Source organism: Pterocles gutturalis, unplaced genomic scaffold (genome assembly GCF_000699245.1).
Source record: "Pterocles gutturalis isolate BGI_N339 unplaced genomic scaffold, ASM69924v1 scaffold5761, whole genome shotgun sequence".
Classification (NCBI taxonomy): domain Eukaryota; kingdom Metazoa; phylum Chordata; class Aves; order Pterocliformes; family Pteroclidae; genus Pterocles; species Pterocles gutturalis.
The window spans coordinates 13,758-36,043 of record NW_010097682.1 but is presented as its reverse complement, the minus strand read 5'-3'; the positions used below and the strand labels follow the sequence as shown (position 1 = coordinate 36,043).

The 22,286-nt window shown below is 41.7% G+C and overlaps 1 protein-coding gene and 1 pseudogene across 1 annotated transcript; both read left to right on the top strand.

The window, feature by feature from the left end:
* The first annotated feature begins 307 nt into the window (after window positions 1-307).
* LOC104468646 (stromelysin-1-like) lies at window positions 308-6,663 on the top strand. The gene is made up of 10 exons (XM_010082892.1): window positions 308-412; window positions 561-805; window positions 1,267-1,415; window positions 1,511-1,642; window positions 2,494-2,655; window positions 3,242-3,434; window positions 4,583-4,716; window positions 5,264-5,423; window positions 6,263-6,366; window positions 6,563-6,663. Exons 1-10 carry the CDS (start codon window positions 308-310, stop codon window positions 6,661-6,663), a joined length of 1,485 nt encoding a protein of 494 aa, XP_010081194.1.
* Window positions 6,664-10,659: 3,996 nt separating this feature from the next.
* LOC104468736 lies at window positions 10,660-19,493 on the top strand (annotated as a pseudogene).
* The last annotated feature ends 2,793 nt before the right edge of the window (window positions 19,494-22,286 follow it).

Genomic DNA, 22,286 nt, shown 5'->3' with positions numbered 1-22,286 from the left:
ATACTTGTAAGTTTAAAATACTGGTCCAGTTTAGGAATGAAGAAAAAAAAAATACTGTCCAATAATATGATTGCGAAATCAGGGGTTTTTGGGCAAGGTAAACTGTCATGTGTTAGCTTGCTTCTAAAACCAAACTTGTTTTCTGTGTTTCTGTGGGAAATCGGAGGATGTTATAAACTGAGTCATGCAGTTATTGACTTTAGCAAGCACACAACTAATATAAATAGAGAAACACTGGTGAGCATTGGACAGAAGAAGAAGAGATTGAGAGGTCTTCTACCAAGGGCTGATAGGACAGGCAGGAAAAATGAAAAGAAAGATCCTTCCTTTCCTTGGGTTACTATATGTTGCATGTTCTTGTGCTTTCCCAGTGACTCCAGAAAAGGAAAAAGAAGATATGCAATTTGCTAAGGTAAGGACTACAGATAGAACTTAAGAAATAGTTTATTGAGAAAATGAACATAGTGATATATTAGTAACGCATACTATTTTATTAACAACTCTCTGCATTTGAAAAGAAATGCTTATGTTCTAAACTGTTGCTTTTTCTTCCCTATCAGAAATACCTGGAAAATTTTTATGATTTTAAAGAAGAGAAGAATTCTCTCTTTAAATCAAAGAATCTCAATCACATGGCTGACAAAATCCGAGAAATGCAGTCGTTCTTCGGGCTAGAGGTGACTGGGGAGCTGAACAGTAAGACGCTAGACATGATGAAGCAGCCTAGGTGTGGAATACCAGACGTCCGTTCATACAGCACCTTCCCACAGAGCCCTAGGTGGAGGAAAGAAGATGTGACATATCGGTAACATATGTTGAAGCGTTTCTCTGTACACTGCTGGGTAGCTTTGTGAACGCTAGGCAGAAGTAATGCCAACAAGTTCTTTACTATTTGATTCTGTATTTATCCACATAAAATCCCTGCTCAGAATGAAAGGGCCACAAATGTGGGAACTATTCATATCCCTTGCTTTAGGCTTCTAAACAGTGTTGAGAATACCGAAATACTAATTAGTTAACAGCCTACTAAAAATATATATTCTGTGTATAGAAGGGGTACAACTCAGAGTATATGTGTTAGGATTTCTGAAAGATGTGAAAGAACATCAAAAACTTCCTCTGTTTACGTAAGCAAATAATTTGAAAATAAACAATTCAAGACATGTAAATAATAACAACCAATGATTCAAATATTTGACCTTGATACTATGTGCCTCAGCCACATGTGATCTGGTTGCTTTTAATTCCTTTCTCCTTACTTCACAGGATTTTGAACTACACTCCAGATATGCTACAAGCTGATGTAGACGAAGCAATTGCAAAAGCCTTCCAGCTCTGGAGCAGTGTCACCCCTTTGAGATTCACCAGGCTCTACAGTGGTCAAGCAGATATAATGATCTCCTTTGCAGCTGGATGTAAGGGGACTCCCTTGCCTGGGAACAATAAGTATTTGTCACTGTTTCTTACAGAGAAGAGGAAAAGCATCACTTTTTTTCCCCCTTGTTTTTAGTTCACAGTGACTTCTATTCCTTTGGTGGTCCAGGAGGAACTCTGGCTCATGCCTACCCCCCAGGCGGTGGGATAGGAGGAGATGCTCACTTTGACGAAGATGAAAACTGGACCAAATTTACTACCTACAATGGTAGGTAACCTTAAATATTGTGTTGCCTGTTTTTTATTAGAGAGTGTTGTCTTGAAGACACTGTAAATTCACAGATCCCATGGCAATAGTTCCAGTATTTACTGAGATGTAAAATGTCAGCATAATTTAGTAAAATATTTCTGCATATTTTGACTGGGCTGCAGTCATGACAGTCCCCTGAAGTTAATGCACAGACTGCAATTGCAGCTCCAGTGAAGGAAAAGAGATTAGCATGAAACAGCAGTATTGGGTAATCATGACATTGTAAGGTAGGGAATTCTCACCCTCCGGTAATGACCTTAAAATTTACAATATTGAGCTCTCACTTTTTTTTTTTCTGACTTAAAGTAATGCAAATCTTTAACTTTTGCCAAGGAAAAAAAAATTGCATTTGTTGATAAATATAATTAAATAAAATAGCAAAGTGTTCTAGTTTCCAGAAACGTCCAGGGATGATGTTACGTTACTGGTCTTTGTGAAGTAGCTACCCAGTGAATGCCCTGTCGTTTTTGATTCCCAAAGTCAGACCAGGTGACTAAAATGTTCTCACCTAGTTTTCAGTTATTATTACTATTAAAGAAACTTTGATTCTTTGTTGGCAGGAAAATTTCTGCAACATGAACAAAAACTGTCTCCAGATTGGTTTCCCTGCGAGAAATAAATGCTTATAATCTGAAACTCATTTCTTCTCCAGGATGCCAGAGAATTTCTTACTTGGGGCGTAGTTAGATTTTGCAGTTTTATGAAGACCACAAATGATATATCATACATGAGAGGATGAGACCTGTATCCCGCTGTAATGCAAGAAAATTTATCTAGTGTTTGTTCTTTGTGCTGGATTTTTTTTTTAGGATACAACTTATTTCTCGTTGCTGCTCATGAGCTGGGCCACTCACTAGGTCTTGGTCATTCCAATGTCTTCGGTGCTTTGATGTATCCTATATATATGGCCAGGGATTCGAGGGACTACAGGCTTCCTCAGGATGATATTGATGGCATTCAGGCCCTCTATGGTAAGCAAACAGCATGATTTTTTTGGTGGATGATGGATAAGCACTTATAATGAATTTTACCCAACCTAAAAGGAACCAAACTTTCTACTGCAAGAAGAACACTGAAGTTTAATTTCCTGATACTATTTTTGGGAAAAACTCCTGGTTTCTTTTGGTTAAGAGTCTACATTTGCAAAATGGAATCCGTGGGCTGTATCCATCCCAGTAAGTCAAAAGGTCTAAGAGCCTTTCTCCACAGATAACAGAGCCTGTGTCTTATTATTAAACTCTCTTATGTTCCACAGCAGGGTATTCAGGTGCACAACTGCCCCTGGGAAATGGTGTTTGCTCTGCCTTAACACCTGGGCATATACAGCCTGAAAGACCAGTGGCTTGCCCAGGCAGAACAACAACAGAGATAATTTTAACAGTCAGTAGCACAGATAGCCAAGTTAAATAGTCCAGAACTTTCCCTGGCATTAATTTACTAGTTGAGTTTTAACCCTAAAAAAACCCATACATTTGGCTCCATATGGTGCATCCTGAAGCTCTACAACATGAAACACTCTAATTCACCTTCCAATTCCACACTTACTATTTCCCAAAGGACCCCCCAGGGAATCTCCTGTACCTCCAACGAAAGCTTTACCCCCACAAGAACCAACTGAAATGACAACCCAGGAAGAACCAACAGAGGTGACACCCTCCAAAACCCCCACAAGACCAGAGGACTGTGACCCTCATTTGACTTTTGATGCTATCACCACTCTCCGTGGGGAAATACTGTTCTTCAAAGGCAGGTAAGTGCTTTCATTTCCAGCAACAATTTTCATGAGACTCACAAAAGCAAAGCAAAAATTTCCATTCAAAGAATTTGTCTTCCCTTGGTTAGAAAGGAAGAGGTTTCTTTCTGAAAGTATTAAGGCAACTTTGTAAAATTTTACTAGCCCAGTGGGGCTGGGTGAGTAACATGGTTTACTGACAGGTGAGTAAAATATTTTAAGCCATCACACATCATCACTCATGAAATTGTGCAAGGCTGAATAATCCCAGTGTCACTCCTCAGCCTGCATCTACTTTGCATGTAGCACCACCCTCATCACACCATCCCACGTGTGGGTCAGGGAGATGCAGAAAATGTTATGGGTAACTTTTGGTCTCACCCTGACCCAGGAGCCCGCACTGGATCAGTGCCCAGCACTGTCTGTAGGGAGCCCCTGCTGTGACAAGTGTCCACTTTTTGGTCATGCTCTGACAGTGGGCACTCTAGTGGGTTGTTCTCTGGGCACATCCACCTTGGTGAGGGAGAACAGCATGTCAGGCCCAGGGTTTCACCCACTTCTTGGGCTGGTAATTGTGTTTTGATTGAACAAGCTTCCTCTGACGATGTGGGTCTGATTTCTAAAACACATGATGAAAGATTGTTGCTTAAAAACTTAAATATTTTCAGGGAAGGGGAGGAAGGAGCAGTTCCTCCTTAAACTGGGTTTTAAGATGTTTCTCAAGAATGTTAGTGAACATTTGTAACCAAATTGAAATTAAGGATACAGCTGTGCCTACCTGCATAGGACATGGTGAAAACAAATCTTCAATTTTCAGCCCTACCACTGACAGCACATGTTGTCCTGGGCAGGCCATCAGGGTCAGTGGAGAGTTCTACAGGGCCACCAGCCCTAGATGCCCCTGCTTGAGCCGAAGAGATGGACAAGATGACCTCCAGAGGTCCCTTACAACCTCTACTGTTCTGTGACCTCAGAGCAACCAGTATGAAGGGCAAATGCCTATGCGAGAGCAGGGCAAAGTGAACCACTGCACTCCAAAAGGGGTGATATCTCTACCTCATAGGAAGGACTGGCATCCAGACAGTAGGATTTAAAGCACATTTCTGTGCTACAGATCTCCTAGTGAAACACGAACAATGAAACCCTGCTGTTTTCATTTCTATCAGCTATGTCTGGCGCAAAAGTCCATATTTCTCAGGAATTGAGCACGACACCATCTCCTCGTTCTGGCCGTCACTGGCAGCTGGCTTTGATGCTGCTTATGAGGTTGACAAGAAGGATCGAGTGATATTTTTTAAAGGTATTTCTCTTACATTTCCAGTCCTTTTTAAGAATGAATGAATGAAGTTGTAGTAGTACTGCTAATATTATGTAATAATAATGGAAGTAATATACTAATACTAATGCTAATGCTAATAGAAGATATTCTTGATATTTAAATCCATTTTCATTTTGAAAATGCTGCTACTGTCATTAACTAATGCTGCTTCACAACAGCCTTGTACAATATATTACTCTTCTTTTGTCAGTGGGAGAAAAAATCATAGCTGAGACAAAATTGATTACCTATATTAAGTTATTCAAATACATTTCTAAAAGTGACAAACACACCTAGAAAATATGTTGAGTTTTAACTATTGAGTATATAATACTCTAACGACTATAAAAAGTGGAAAATCCACCAGCTCTGAAATATTCAAACTTACATGTGCCCTAGACAATCATGTTCTCAGCTGGACATCTGTGCTATTTGGTGGCATTTACCACAGAGAAAGCTCTGGAGCTTTGATAAAAAGGAACTTAGCCTTCTCAGGAATCCTTACTAACTTTTGCTGGTTTTCCTGCAGACGACCAATACTGGGCTGTCAGTGGCTACAGTATAGAGCCGGGCTTCCCCAAGCCTCTTCAGAACCTGGGCTTCCCCCCTAGTGTTGGGAAAATTGATGCAGCTGTTCATGATCAAAATACCAAGAAAACCTATTTCTTTGTAGGCAACAGGTACTGGAGGTAAGGGGCATTCCTCTTTTGTACAGAAGATAACGAAAATAGGTTTTAAAATGTCAAGTTCTATTAGTATTTGAATAGTAAGTTCGTGGCCTCTTGCTGTCAGCCTTCTCAGACAGAAGAAAGCTGAAACTCAGAGGTAATTACTCATGTATTTTAATAGAACAAAGTCTGTAACACCTGAGATAAAGACAACATCCATTTACTCTTACCAGTCTGTGATTAACAGACAAATAAGCTTTCCTTATTCATTAGGAAGCAGTATTACATGATCTTACTACAAAAAGATAATGTGAGTATACTTTGTCATCATGTCATGTATTCATTCAGTGACTATCCAGGGTCAGAAGGGCTCTCTGAAATTTATGAATGATGTAACTATCAAGAAACCTATAGAAGGAAATCTAAGAAACAGTTCAGCTAAGCAGTGATGTTAGCCCTAATAATTAATCTGCAATATTATCTTGAAAGAGTATAATTGCACCAGAAGTTTGCATTCCACTCATGGGTTCATTTCATAGATTGGATGCTGTATAATTAAAATATTCAGTTTGAATAATTATTTCAGTTTATTACTTAGTAGAAGCCCTGTCCAGCTTTATTATGTGTCTCGGGGAATGGAAGTGAACTATTTAGTCTGATGTTCTGAAAACAGTCTTGCATAGGCCACTAAAGATGTGAGTATTCCCACAGCCAGGATTTAAACAGTCCTATGAGATCACAGATGTTTGCAGCTACTGGATTTTCAGCTGAGAGCAGGCTTATTGAGTAAAAATTCCACCTGGTTTCAACACTGAATACCACATGTTTGTTTCTTGTTTTCATGTGATTTCTTTATTCAGTTTCAATGAAAATACCCAATCAATGGAAAGGGGATATCCAAGAAAAATAACATCTGACTTCCGTGGAATTGGCCACACAGTTGATGCTGCCCTTCAGAAAAATGGTAAATAAATTAAAATGTAGTTAAAAACAAAACAAAAGACTGCCAATCAAAGCCAAAAAAGCATGTTTCAAATATATATATGTATGAAGTGTTTGTTCTCATTTCTTTAAAGTCACTCGAGAAAATAGCAAGTGTATATCAATAAGTATACAAAAAGAAAATATTAATGTGACGATATTTTGTCTTTCAATTCTAGGACATTTCCACTTTTTCCATGGATCAAACCAGTATGAGGTTGACATCAAGAGCAAGAAACTCATCCGTATAATGAAGAGCAACAGCTGGTTTAATTGCTAGAAGAATGAAGTGATGGTGCAGGGCTGTATTTTTACCAGAAATATTTTTTCATGTTCCTTGGTTATAAACAATATCATTCAGTTGTTATTGTGCATCTGAGTCTGAAATGATGGCCTTTGATAAAAGTTAATGTACAGTTTTAAGTTATTTTGTTTTCCAACTATTTATTAATCAAGTTGTTTTTGAGTAATAAAGTATTTTGCTTGAGTATAGAGGCATTCATGTGTACTGGTTCAGTCCGCTGGAGACAAGGCATCTGAGATAACCACAGATAAGCCTGAATGGCCAGGACCCCACTGCCATTCATTTTCAGCAGGGCTCAGTGTCTGAAAGAGGGAAGTTAAAAAGAAGAAGAAGTAGGTGGACAGATTTGACAGGCAATAAGAAATAACCTGGGGGGACAGAGGAGGGAAATTAGGACACTCAGGAACAACGCCAAGGAGGCTGAAGAGGAGGACATCCTACATGATGGTGTGGGAAGTGTTGAGGAGAGACTGGTGGCTGTGACCTCACCTGCCATGACCCCACAGCATGGGGACAGAGGGGTCAGGGCAGGGATGGTGATGAGTGCCTGCTGGTAGATGGGGAACATGGCAATGGGCTGAATGGAGACCAATGCTCCAGTGCTGTTGTGGGTGGTTTTGGTGGGCAGAGTTGTTGGGGCAGAACATGAGTGACCGAAGAGAAGGGTCAGTGTCCAATTTGAGGATGGAGGCAGCATGCAGGCAGGGTGGAAAGCAATGGAGATATGGTCATGAGGTCCCAGAGAGACAGAGGATTACCCCTGCTGAGCTGTGACCATGTGCCATGGTACTGGAGACAGGGATGACGGTCCAGCGCGCAATGCTGGACAAGAAACTACTGACAAGAACCAATTTGCAAAGCAAACAAGCCAAAGTGATAAGAAAAGCAAATGGATTTTCATGCAACTACCAGAGACAAATCCTCCAGAGGAAGAGTGGTGAAACAGACAAAAGCACACATGAGTCTTCTGTCCACCTTGTTTGGGTCGCCCTCACAGGGCAATAGCTCAGTGACTAGAACACCGCTTGGGCTGTAAGAAAGCTTGTCTGAAGTCCATCCGCCCCTGGAAGGGGTTTGATTCCATCTCCACAACACTGCTCTGGTGATGTGATTGTAGAAGGAAGTCAATTTCTCCTTGCTATTCCTCCTCTAGCAGAATTGACACAGGCAGTAAGAGGGGATGGGAATAGCTGATTAAGACAGTCTTCCAGTTACCACAGCTCAAACCCCATTAGGCAGAGGTGAAATTTGTTCCTGGCCTGAACAGGGCAGATCCCTCAGACATCTGGTCAAAACACCTACTAACATCTGTCACACCACCCATCAGGATCAGAGGAAGTCATGTGTCTCCCAGTGTACCCACAGACCCACTGTCCCACTACGTTAGCAGACAAGACCCAGGAAGAGCAGCCGAGATGCTGCCATGTCTGATCTTGGAAAACCTCTTCTCTGCCATGTTCTGCTCTTCATGCATGCTTTGTGCCATGCTAGATACCTGATGAGCACCACTAAGGCAAGGCCTAAAACCAACCTAGGTGAGAAATTAAGACATGAATCTCAGCAGAGCTTAAAAGTCATGTAGGAACTGAACAGCTCAGCATTGCCACAGGGCAGTGGTGCACCACAGTGAAGTCATGGACTGACAAGTGGGTGAGCTCACCTGGCAGCAGTCCAGGCAGGGCAGAGACACAGGAAATCTGGTGTTGCCCCAACATCTCCCAGTATCTTTCTCAATAGCTTGTGCTGTGTACATAGCCTGTCCAGAAGAAACTTCAGTTCAAGGACTTTACATGCCTGCAGGGTTAGGCAGGCTCCTTGTGAGTACTACTTGTACACAAATAATTGAGTTTGATTTTAAAAGTGCCTGCACTTGGATATCCTAACTAGATACCTGCTTGTATGTGAAGGCTCCCTTCAGATATCAGGCCACTAGGCTCTGGTTGTTGGCTGAGACCTTAAAGTGATTAAGGAGGAACCAAAAAGAACATTTCAGCAATGATGAAGCAGAACACTGATGATGTTTACTATGAGTTGCCTTGGCCATTATATTAACCTATTTCTCTTACATAAGGCTGTTACTGTTTATTAGTTATGACCTCAGGGAAACAGCTAAATTAAAATACTTCCTCCACCTCCAGGTGTTAATTACCTTAAACTACTAGTATCTGACACATGAGTTATATTTACTTGGCTGTGAAGGAGAATCTAGAAAGTGTCCCGTGTTTTGGTTTGACCTGGACCATAAACGGAAGACAAGACAGCATCGATTTCACCTGGACAAGGGGCCTGGTGAGACATGTTAGCCACGGATTTTCCACCTGTATTTCTGCTTTGTTAATGCCTTAAACTTTACCAATAAAAGAACATTACTTTTGGTTTGGGAAAAGCAATGAATTCCCTGGCAAATTGTATAATAATACGTAATTCAGATGGGTTTGGAAACGGGAGTACTGGAGCTGCCTGTCCACACTTAGTGGGCAAGAGGATTTCTTGTAACCGTGATTTTGTTGTAACTCATAAACATTTCCTGGAATTAAAGGCCTCTTGGATACTAGCAGGGGAAAATTGTCCATAAACATAATTTCAAGTACTCATCCTCTGTGAGTATGAACATGTGAGTCTGAGACATGCAAAAATAGAGAGACACAAAAAACCCCGTTATGTCTCAAATTCTTGACTGCACAACTGTTGTCCCAGACCCAGTCTCCTGCACATGAAAATTTAGGTAAAAATGTCTTGATGACTTCACTGACAGTTTATCAGGGTCCTTACGGAGTATTAGCTGTGCGAGCTTGTAACAGTACATACTAACACAAAAATGTCAGGAGCACAAGAAGCAAAAATATTTTGGGGAGCATCTGCTCTCCTGGCACTTTAGTCACACGTATCAGGCACTTCTAAATGCTGAGGTAAAGCAATGGACTCCAGACCTGGACATCCAATAGTTCAGTCACAAACACACTCTGCAGCTGGAAGTCTGGTTTAGTCCCACTAGCAGCAGCAGTTGTATGTTGTTTTTGGGGAAGGAGAACAAGTGTGTTAGAAGTCTTTGGAGGTATTGTGACAAGGATCTTCTGGATTTCCTCATCCTGGCCTGGTTTTCAAAAGAGTTGCTGTGGTTGCGGAGGAAATTTGTAAGTGTATGTCTAATGCTGTTCTCTGAGCCTGGGATTTAAGATCTTCCTGGGTGGGTTTGGCATACAAAGCAAGACTCTCCTCACAGGAACAAACAGCACTGCCACAAACAAGGAGAAAATGAAGAATTAAGCTGTCAGGAGGCCCTGAAGCTCTGGAGAGCAACGGTGACTTGTGTGCGAGCTGACTGGGACAAGAGGGGCCCTGCCAGTGAATCAGCGTTACCATGCTGGAGATGGATGAGTGTTATATAAAAGCCAGAAGTAGGTCACACACTCATCTTCATCAGCAATATGATATTTATGAGGTTAGGCTTGTGCAGCCAGGTCTGGGGGTTTGCAGCAGAGCCAGGAAAGAGGTGCCAAAGGTGCCGAGCTGAGCAGTGCTTGTGGGTGGTACCGGCTGAAGCTGCAGTTTTACAACTCAGAAGCTTCCCATGCACGGACCTGCTATCCCAGGTTTTGGCCAGGGGTCCTACACTGCTACTGGAGTCCAGCCTGGCCAGAATGCTGAGGGTGCATAAGACAGCAGAGTGGGGCAGTTTCAAGCTCCACATAATCAAGCCCTTGCCCTTTGCAGAACAAAACAATTTAATTATCTCCTCATTTATCATATTTCCATGTTGCAAAACCTGCAGAAGGGTGGAACTGGATGAAGGACAGCACCAATCTTTTTTACAGTGAAACCATTGTTTTACCTGTGTTTTGCTGATAACTAGAAATTGTGAGAACCAATGAGTCAGGGAATGGAAAGATTTATAAAGCAAATTAATACCATATAAAAGTGAAGCAGGTGTGTGGCAGACTACAAAGAAGACTTTTCTAAAGGCTAGTGAAAATGAGAACGAAGAACTTCTCATTTCTCCTGTTACGTGCAGCACTTTCTTGTGCTTTTCCTGCAGATACAATGCAGAAGAGAGAAGGCGGTATGCAGCTTACGCAGGTGAGGAAGGTATGCCTCTGGGAAGGAGATCTTCAGCAACTGTTGAGCATCCATTGCAGTCTCTCAGACTGCTATATAGCAGCCAAGGAGCTAGTTCTTCAAATTCCAGTAAAATGAATAACGTGATTGAGTATTTCTCAATAACTCTGACTCATTCTTTTTTTGGTTGGTTTGGGGTTTTTTTGTAGAGAACAATTAAATCTGATAATTTTGAATGTATTCTGAGTAAACAGCAAAACATTTGTAGTGATAATATAATGTAAAAAAACTATCATTAAGAGAAAAATATTCATACAGGCTTTAAAAAACTCTATTATTCATGCTCCCATGGAACAGAAAGAAAAGTAGCAAAGGTACACGTCTGAAGTGGTGTTAGTATAATTTTTTACAAGCTTCAAAAGCAAACCATTGGCTGTCCTAAAATGCTTTTTTTTTTTTTAATTAGCAGTACCTGGAGAAGTAATATGGCTTTAAGAAAGATGGAGAATCTCTCATTTGGAAAAGTAATAGTTCAGTGACCTGAAAAATAATAAACAAAAAAAAATGCAGATTTCTTTGGGCTGGAGATGACTGGGAAACTGGATTCTGGCAGCTTGGACCTGACATTAAAAAAATTGCTGTGAATTTCCTGATGCAGCTGGGTTTTCCACCTTTGCAGGAGAGCTAAAATGGGCAAACCAAGTTTTGACATACAGGTAATTACAGTGGCATTCTTAAGGTAAGGACAGTGTGTTTTATCACAGCGTAAGTTGTAAGAACACAGCTGTTCCTCTGTCTTGTATGTTAAAGGATATTAAACTGTGTCCAGCAGATGTCAATGTAGTGATCAAGAAAGCGTGAAGTGTTTGGAGCAGTGTGACCCCACTGAAATTCATCAAGAAGGACAGAAGTGATGCAGGCATAATGATCTCCTTTACAGCCAGAGGGAAAGCTCTATGTAACTATTGTCAGTTATTGCCAAATTACTGCCTATACAGAGCAGTTGGCCTGAAATGCTAATGATTTCTTCTCATAGATAGCATGTGCAATGTTCAACTTCAGCTTGAAAAAGAAGACAGAAAAAATACAGTTCCTGTATGGCTATAATTTTTGGCAATCTTTGGGGGACGACAGAGAGGAAGATGAAGAGAAGGAGGGAGAAAATAAATGTAGTAAGCTACCTGTAGTTCACTGGATCTATACCTAGTATATGACGCTCAATGTGTGCAGAAACCACAGGAGGCTTAGGGTTTGTGGGATATACCCAGGCTCAGAGCATTACAGAGTGGGTAGCCCCAGTTACACTCCTGGGATTTCTCAAGTGCTTTGTGTGAGCTAAATAAATTCCAGACAGACTCAAGGCTTATATTTTAGGCATTGCCCTCAGGGTAGACTTCCCAGCAGCCTTCCCTCTTTCATTTAGCAGTCATGCGCGCATGCACACTTCTAGTGAGCTCCTCTGTTCCCACCCAAACATGTCCACTCCTCTGGGGTACACAGGGTGTGCAGGCATCACACGTAACCACTGTGACCTTAAATCCTTTCCTGGAGACTGCATTCAAGGGCTTACAGTCTTGACAGGATCTCATTTCTGCCATCAACATTTAAATTACCAGTCAGGTTCAAGTAACCATCTGATGGCTGCTGACACAGAGTTTATGAAAATTTTACCTTACGAACAAAACAGGAAATACATTTCAGCCTATGCCACATCCTCTTCTTCCCTTGCAGCAGCAGTTTGTCAGTGTCCACCCATTTCTTGAGGAAACCAAGATTTCACTCCTGATGCATCAGTTCAAATTTTCCTAAGCTTTCCCTGGGAAAAACAGAGCTTTTGGCAAATCCGTGTGGAAAGGGAACTTGAAAGTTTACCAAATCAGCAGAACGGAGAGCTCTGTGCATAGCTGAGATCTGTTACCTCCATGACCCCCAGTCAGCTGTGTATGGGACTTGCTCCTCAGATCACAGTGCCTTCATCCCCTTTAATGGCCTGGGAGGGTCCATTGCTCATGTCTACACACCTGGAAAGGACGTTGGTGGAGATGCTCACTTCAGTGAAGGTGAAACCTGAACCAAAAACACAGAGGGTAGGAAGCTGAGTTCTCCAAGCCCTTCCTGAAGCAGGCTGTACATGAAATCAAGGGTGCAGTGTCTGTTTCCTCTCTTCCTTAAGAAGTGCCTAAAAATGGGGCTGATTTGAAGGACCGTTGGGAAGCTGGTTTCCACAGCTGTAAAATGTCTCTGAGCCCTCTGGTTTAAAAAGTTAAGGCCCCAGCTGAACTTCTGCCATGGACTGGGTGGAGATTCATTTGGGAGGGAGATGCAGGTCCTGGCAGCCCCCTTGTCCCCACTCCCGCAACCTGCTTTTCTCTCCCCACAAAATTACACCACCTGCATGGGTCCAGGGTCCTTCTCCCACACTGACATCATCAGGATCTACATACTATTTCCTTGTACTCTGCTGTAATGATTTCATTATTTTTCTTTCTGACCAGAATTTCATCTCCAACTGAATTTCCCATGACAGCTTCACTTGCTTAGGCAAGCAGTTCTGAAAGCTTCTGACCTACCTTATGTCCTTCAGCTTTTCACGATAAATGAAAAGATGCAGCTCTCCTATCATTTGTTTCGTTTGTTGTTTTCAGGTAAAAACCTGTTTTATGTTGCTGCCCATGAGTCTGGCCATTCACTAGGACTTTTCCATTCCAAAGATCCCAGTGCTCTGATGTACCCACTTTATAGGAAATTTGACCCTTCAGTATTCCCTCTTCATCAGGATGATATTAATGGCATTTGGTACCTCTATGGCAATTCACAGTTATTGATCGCTTATAATTTCAAAGACTTTGGAATACCTTTCAGTGACATTTTTGTGTACTGGATATACCAGAATGAGTTCTCACTTTAATTTCTTCCATAAACTCCTTCTTTCAGGACCATGTTTTAACACCCACAATGACCAAAGGGAGTCTACTGAGATAAAACACACACCTGTGGCCCTGATTTAACTTTTGATGCTGTCACCACTTTCCGTGCAGAAATAATGTTCTTTAAAGACAAGGAAGTCAGCTTTCTGAAAGTAAAATACTTGGGTATCATTTTTAAATTATACCCCGCAGCATGGAAAAATAACGTTTACCCAGAATATCAGCCATTCTAGGCAGGAAGGGGAGACAGGGAATCAGGATAAGAGGTGGGAGGGAAAAACAAAGAGGGTGGTGGAGAAATGAAGAGAAAGAAGTATAAGGAGGAAGATCACCTTTGAAACAGGGCATGCTATGAATAGGGTGGGGAAAGGTGGTTCCTCTGAAAACATGGGCTGTTTTCACCTTAGGCTGTAAGCAAGTCCCAAGTCTTTGGCATCTGGGGGAGTTCAGCTTCAGCAAAAGGCACCACCATCCCTGGGACACTTGGCACCATCATTACTGTCCTTACTTTAAGACAACTGAGGGCTGGACAGTCCTGACACAATACCTGCTTGAAGGTACCCCGCAGTGGTGTTTTGGTGTGATGATAAAAGGAAAGAAAAATTGATTCAGTGCTAAACTCAGACAAATTATCCCTCTCCAGTGCATGAGAGCCCAAAGACTTGAGGAGAAGGGGTAAAAAGGCTGATTCCCATCTTTTTCAAGTGGTAGGGCTGTGGTTCCCTTGCTTCAGACCCTCCCCAAAATCAATGTTAAAGTGATTTTTGACCTCAGAATTTGGAGTCCGCAAAGCCAGTAAAGTGCTTTGGCAGAAGATCCTCACGCACACCAAGCATTTCTCTAAGCTGGCGTTGGTAGCCCCAGGTGAGGTTTCATTCCTAAAATTTTACCCCATGTGAACCAGGTTTCTCTAGGCTCCCTTTCTACTTAAGGGAAAATAATAACGGTTTTGACAAAACAGTTCATCTGATCTATTTTAGGTGTCTGCATCAAGATGAGAGGAGTTGCACCATGGAAATAACTCTTTTTCCATTCACATTACAGGGAGCTTAGGGTGACTAACTCAGGGCACATGACTGGGTTTAGTCAGATAAATCCCGCCCTGGTTGCTATGATGTGGTTTCATGCATTAGCGTGTGTGAACATCTGATTTTATTTAAAACCTGTTCTATATTTATGTAAGGCGGTTTTGGCGCAAGCATCCTGCAGTCAGAAGAGCTGATTTTAATGTAATATCTTCGTTCTGGACACGGCTGCCACCTGGTGTTGGTGCTGCATGTGAGATTCCTGGGAAAGAGAAAACCGTCATTTTTAAAGGCAAGATTTTGTCTTTTTATTTTCCTATGCTGTCTTTCTAAGTAGCCTTTAGAGTTTATGCCTGGATTAAAAAATACTTAAGCTCTTTCTGCAGGATTCTACAAGCTTTAATTTAGTCCAATAAATTGGTGAGTTTCAATCACAAACATAACAAAAATATTATCCAAGATAAGGAACATGTATCTTACTTTTAAATCAATATAGAAAAGTTTCCCTGACAAAATAAATGTCATTATTTTATTTTCATTTTTTTTCCTGAATTTAGAAATTATAACGTATGCTTCTTTCTAGCTTGTGGAAAACTAACATAAATATTTAGTCCAATAAATTGGTGAGTTTCAATCACAAACATAACAAAAATATTATCCAAGATAAGGAACATGTATCTTACTTTTAAATCAATATAGAAAAGTTTCCCTGACAAAATAAATGTCATTATTTTATTTTCATTTTTTTTCCTGGAAAATTATCTATTGAATTTAGAAATTATAACATATGCTTCTTTCTAGCTTGTGGAAAACCAACATAAATATGAAGGAAGACTGAAATATCAGTTTTCACAAAATGTGGTGCAAAGAACTATTCTTGCAGTTTTGGGTTTTTTTTCACTCCAGAAGTAGAATGTTTTCAAGTAACCATTATTTTCTCCCTGCATACTCCCACTAAAACACTAGCTTTCATGAAAAGGATTGTGTCATTCCCAGAAGAAGATTCTGAAAACATGTTTTCCTCTACTTTTCTTGATAGGGAATGAATTCTGGGTTGTGAGAGGAGATACCATACATCCTGGATACCCCCAAAAACTGTACACCCTGGGTTTTTCAAAGAATGTTGCCAAAACTGATGCTGCTTTTTATAATGGAAATGGGCAGAAAACGTATTGCTTCATAGGGGACAAGCTTCGGAGGTAATATTTCCTGTTCTACTTTCCTAAACAGGAGTAAACACGATCACATGATCAATATCCTGTCTTGATTTAGGACATACTAGTCACATGCGTTTGGTAATCTCTTTCAGTGTCACAGCTGGCTATTGAAAAAAATATTTGAAAGGGAGGTGAAACAGTGTTTTAGCTTTCCTTTTCATTGATTTAATTATTTAACAGTTACTTCTGTATGTATTTATTTATTTATTTTAATTTAACCACCTCATGGAAAAAAGCCATCCCACAGCTCCGCAAGTCAGCTCAAGATATTACTCAGAACCTCACTATATAAAAAGTGTTTCTGTGGGGTAAGAAGGAGTATCTCATCCTTTTTCCAGTTACTGACAGATAGTTTCATAAAGTTGCTGAAAAATGCCACGTACTGCAAAGAATTATCTGCTGTGCATGGTTGTTAGTTCCTCTTTTCAATCCAATCCCTACTGCTCAGGTTGCGTTACAGGACATCATATATTTCTAACTGAAGGAGGTGCTTCAGTAGATAACCTGAACTTTTGCAGATGAATAACACAATTTCTCTCTCTCCTGCCACCACAATGCCCAAGTAATTTTACATACAGACATCATCCTGGAGTAACTGTTTAGCCACATATTTGTAGGATAAGTGGGAGATTGGACCTCCATGTTTTAGTTCAGACTCTCATGTCTTAAAGGACTTTAGCTGACCAGTTTGTCTGATCATTAAATCTCTTACTGATCAAGGGTATCAGAAGGAAAATACTTTCAGAAGCCTTCTTATTACAGCACTGATTAGATAAACTGCACTTCACTAGAAATGTGACAGCCTGCTATAAGTAACGTAAGCAAAATGACCTAAAATAACTTCTACCTTAAGAAAATACCAGATTTTTCCTGATGAACATTTCTTACAGAGACAGAACATGAAAGCAATCTTTTTATGATCTTACAAATCTAACTTGTGCTTGAGATAAGATTATCTACCTCTCCTTCAGGTACCGTCTCAGAAAAAATATTTAGCAGATTTATGATAATGGTTTTAATATTAGGTATTCTTAGACCTATCTTGAGCTGATGTAAACAGCAATTCTTTCAGTGCTGCTAATAGAGTAGAAATTATTTATGGCATATCATGTCTGTCTCAATGCTACGTAAATGATACTGAAAATTTTCATTTAACTCATTTATCTGCTGGTAGGTAGAAATTAATTATTTGAGCTGAATTAATCACAAGGTTTTTTTTCAGTTTTCATTGACACCAGATTGTCATTAATCACCAGATTTTTTCTCAGTTAAGATAAAAGAAGATATTCTATGGACAGGAAGCCCATCCTGATAAGATGTGTTTTCCAGGGAAGATGGATGCTGGTTTTCAACATGAAAGTAACTGTTCTTAATAAAATCTGCATTGAATGTTCAGGGTCATAGAGCTGAGAGTGCTTGGACAAACAGAGAGGCACTTCTGAACACTGCTCATAGCCCTCAAGATGACCAACAAGACCCTGAAACAGTCACGGGCACTTCTGAACACTGCTCATAGCCCTCAGGAGGACCAACAAGACCCTGAAACAGTCACATAACACTCCCATGCTTCACTTTATTCCCTTGAAAAATAATTATGATATACCTTTTGTGACAGCTTCACAGCTGGAAAGACCAGCTCTAAAGGATAGATGGATATATCTCTGTTCATGTTGATGTGCGCCTCACACCATGAAGAGCACCACTCAAGACAGTGATGTCTCAACAACATAAGGTCTACCTGCTGTGAGCAAAGCTGTCACAGCCTGGCCCTCTGACATAAAGTGGCACTGGCACAGCTTCCCAGTTGTCTCCTGGCTCCTCATCTCCTGATCATCAAAACCCATGTACGTTAACTACTTCCCAGAAGATCTATCAGCTTCCTCCAAAATTAGTCTTACACATGGTGCTGGGGATCCTTAACTGCAGCCACTCCTGGGGGGCAGTGTGGAAGCCACTGCCCCAGGCTGGACCTCTCCTTCCCTGCATGGTATCTGGCGGCACCCCATCGAGTTTGTACCTGCTCACACCTTGCTGTGCTCTGTGCCACGCTCCACACTGTGCAATACCTACCCACAGGAGGCTAGAAATACACCCTTCTGGAGGGTTTCAACAGAGCCCTTGCATAGCAGCAGATATTTTAAACTGCAGAAACACACAGAATGAATTTTTTTAGGGTCACCTCATAGGACTCATTAAGTATATCCTAAGGCTGTAGGTCAGTGTAGCTCTTTTGTCCTGTCTTCTTAGTAAATCCTCTTATGTGTGGGTGAGGCTCTTTCTATATGTGTTTGGGTGAACTTCAAGCTGGACTGGCTGGCGAGTAGGTTAAGAGGTCTGAGTACCAGCATCTGGAGCATGGCTGCAAGCCGCAGGGACTCATACATAACTGGCGACATGTGAGGTGTGGGGGCGCCTGCTGGGAGGACTGTGTGTCTGAGCCCAGCTGCTGAGGGCATCCACACTGTATTTCCATGTCGATGTTTCACCAGTGGAAAGAAGTCCTCATCAGCCAGAGAGGAGGAATGGGATGCAGCCCTTTTCATATTTGCCCAAGTGCTCAACGTTTTCTGTCTGTGAAGACTCCACCACCTCAGTGGACACCTTGTGTCAGTGCTCAGTCACCCCCATAGCAAACAAGTGTTTCCCAATGTTCAGAGGAACCTGTGCCCATTGCCTCTGGTCCTGTCAGGACAAGGCAAATGTACTGTATTTATACACACAACTGTATTGTAAGAATGCAATGAGATATTTCAACACACTTTATGGAACTTTTTTTTTTTTTTGGCGGATTTTTGAAATCCGTAGTAGCAGGCTACCTAAACGGGGCACTCCAGTGTGGCTCTAGACACTGAGCAAATTTGATCTGAATTCTATCAAGATACAGAACATATTATGGCACTCAGTCTCGCAAGATAAATACTGCTGCCACACCCTGCTGTGGAGTTGGCAAACAAGACGGCTGACCAGAACAAGAGTCAAAAGGATTAGTTTTAATTACAGAACCTCCAGAAAAGGAAATGAGTAGCTCTGATTGGTGTCTGATATTGCCAAGGTCAGGGAAGCAGGTTCAAGTCTTCTAACTTGAATGCTTCTATTGAATTTATTAGGAAATATTTCAGTGCTGTTTATTTGTTCCTTATTCACCTCATGCTGTTCTTGTTTTCTAATTCTTGTTTTCCTTCATATTTCTGTTATGGCTTTTTGAGTGGTCTCACAACTGCAAGACTTAATCAGTCCATGTTCTCAGCTATGACAGTAAAAGCCAAAAAGATGCAGATTTTTAGTTCCTTAAGGAAGTTTCTAACCGACTCTGAGTTTGGGTTGTTTTATTCAATTGTCCCTTCTGCTGATCCTCCTCTACATTATCTATGTCTTCCATAGCACTGTCATTGTGATTGACTGCACTAGACCATGTTCTTTTAAATTGGATAATCTCTTCCAGCTCTGATCTTTCAAATTTTTTTTTTAAATACTCTGTTTCAGATGGGATTATGGTTCTCAGAGTGAATCTGGCTTGTCCTAAACCTTTCATGATGCAAGTTGTACATCTGTACACCTTGTGTGACAACCACCAGGTTTAGAGGCAAAGGACTTCACACTGGTAAGGCTGGCTCTGCAAGACATCCCAGGGCCTGTCTGCCATCAGGGGAGTCCTGCCCAGGAGACAACAGAGCAGGTTCCCCCCCCCAGGCAAGAGCTCAGCTACAGGGATGAAGAATGTGATTTGGTATTCCTGTGTGTTCAGGAAACAGGTGCTTGGCATGGAAAGTGGCACTCCTTCCTTTCTCCTTTTCCTGAAATCATTGGTGATGCCATGTCTGAGACTGTGAAAGTCACTGAGGTGTAAGTCAGGCACTGCCCCACTCTGTGACTTGTCACTTTGAATTGCTCTTCTGCAACAGAATAATTAGGACTGATTCAGCACCTGACATCCTGAGCCCTATCGTGGTGGCCTTTGGACTTCAATATGATTTGAACTATACCATTGTGCTCCTAACACTGCCCAGCACAGCACCCTGTTTCGTAAACAGAGAGAGTGAGCATTCTCTTGGAACAGAATCAACAGCATTTCTATAAAGGAAATGAGTGACACTAAGCCATGAGCTTGTACAAAGTTTGACATCTGACTTGGAGGCTTGCCTTTGGCTTTTTCATCTTGGTATAAAACGTACTTGGCTCAATGAGAGAAAATTCCCAATGAATTCTTTAATTTCATGTGAATATCTGGTAACCACTGGAATATTACTGCACAGTTACATGATTTATATCTTCGACACTTCAGTCTTTGCATGAAAAGTGACATCCTCCGAGCAAAATAGCCTGTTTCAGGATAACATGCTGGGTTTTCAGGAAGATTTTTATTTCTATTTTGTTCCTTCAAAATAGATAGGAAACACATGAAGAGATTAAGATATGCATAAGAGCACAGAATGGACATAAAATTACTTCCTGCGACAATGATAATTGTACTTTGTAGTGCCACCTGCTACTGAGAAGGCAATTGCAAACATCATTGTGACAAATTACAACAGTAAACAATTCTTAGAATTATGAAGTACCACTTTTAATTTTTGTAATATTAAAATTACAAAACTACTAAACAAAGTTCCCTTTTCTACAGTAATACTGTAGTGAGAAACTTTGATTTAGGGAAACCCCACTATGATTCATACTGTGAATTTATTTTTTCGTTATTTAGTCAGGGGTGTGGGTGGAAGTTTCTCCTTAGTGGGAGAAGGACAAAAGCCATTAGAACATTCTTAAATACTATCATATTAATATTATTAAGGTAATATTAGTAAAGATCTTAAATATTAATAATAAAGATCTTAAATATTATTAAGATAAACTTTGGGGAAAAGGAAAATGGCCTGAACAGTCAAATGCAAGCCCTAGTAAGTGAGGTACAAAGTAAATGGAAATCACTGAGACGGAAAATTGTTCGGGAGAGGGAAACTCTTCTGGGGAAATATGTCTCCTCTTATGCTTTTGCCTAAACATCCTTTGCAGTCAATGCTGGAAAATGTGCTGGATGGACCTCTGGCAGTGCTTACTTTCCTGTGCAGACTTAACGAACAAGAAACAGTGAGTAGAGTACCCAGAAAAGGGGAGGCTTTGAGGTCTCTTGCCTCAACATGAACAACAAGGGTGCAGTTTTGCTCAGAAAGAAGTGTGCAGATAAAGCAAGATTACTGCAGATACAGGGAGAGAAAAACCTGTAGTGCCTGGAAGTACCATGGAAAAACCCTTCAAAACGCTGGCTTTTTCTTAGCAACAGTGTCAGCCCCCTCGTCCTCAGGCACCCAGTCTGGGTTTAGCAGCGACTTAGCAGACAGGTCCCAGAGCTGGTGGGGCGATTTGGTGTGACCTGAGTGAGGTACTGATGCTCACGGTCCCGACAAGAGCTGTCTCTGAAGAAAAATTGGGGGTAGGTAAGGGCAAAGTTTACTTCTCTCTGTTAGTTACATGGAGATTTTAGGCAAACTTCAGGCACAGACAATGTGTTAGGAGTTGTCCAAATCTTGTACCCTAATAGAGGCGAGGCTGCTGCAGCTCCATGCCCCCAAGCCCAGCCAGCAGCAAGGCTGAGCGTGTGTTCCCTATAGGCACGTACACATGCACACACACATGCACACACACATGCACACAAGTACACACACACACAAAGACACTATGGATCCCCCAGCAGCTGGGCTCAGACACCCTGCCCATCCAGCAGCTGGCCCGGGATGTGCTGGTGTCACCTGCTGCCTCATGCACACACACACAAACAGGTCTCTGCTGACCCCAGACCCCATGGCCTCCCCAGCTGCTGGCTTGGGCCCTCAGTCCCTCCAGCAGCCAGCCTACAGAACCCTGGTCTCTCCAGTACCCAGCCCTAGCTTATGGCTGCTTTAAGACTCAACTCTTACCCTCATCACTGGCTCATCCAGACAGATCTTCATTAGTGCTTGCACACGTACACGTGTACCCAGTTGACATGCATGCACCCCATTCTCCCCAGGCACAGTGCCACCAGGCACAGGGGACTCCAGCTCCTCATTCCACCCCAGGGGCTTTCACTGAGACCCCGCCACACACCCTGCACACAGGACGGGGCCCCTCACCCAGGAAAATAACTAGAAATTGGGTTTAGTGAGAGGCCAGGACAGACTGTGCAGGTCAGATACAGGTGCAACACAACAGTCCTTCAAAGTGAAGGACTGTGTAGACACCGGTTGGCCTTCAGTAAAAATTCTCATGTATTCCAAGGGGTCTCAGCTTAATTTTGGCACATTCATGGCTCCTTCTGTGGGGTTTTGATTTTTTTGTCTGAAGGCCCTCGTAAAACTCACAAGGCCAAGTGCAAAGTCCTGCATGTGGGTCGGGGCAAC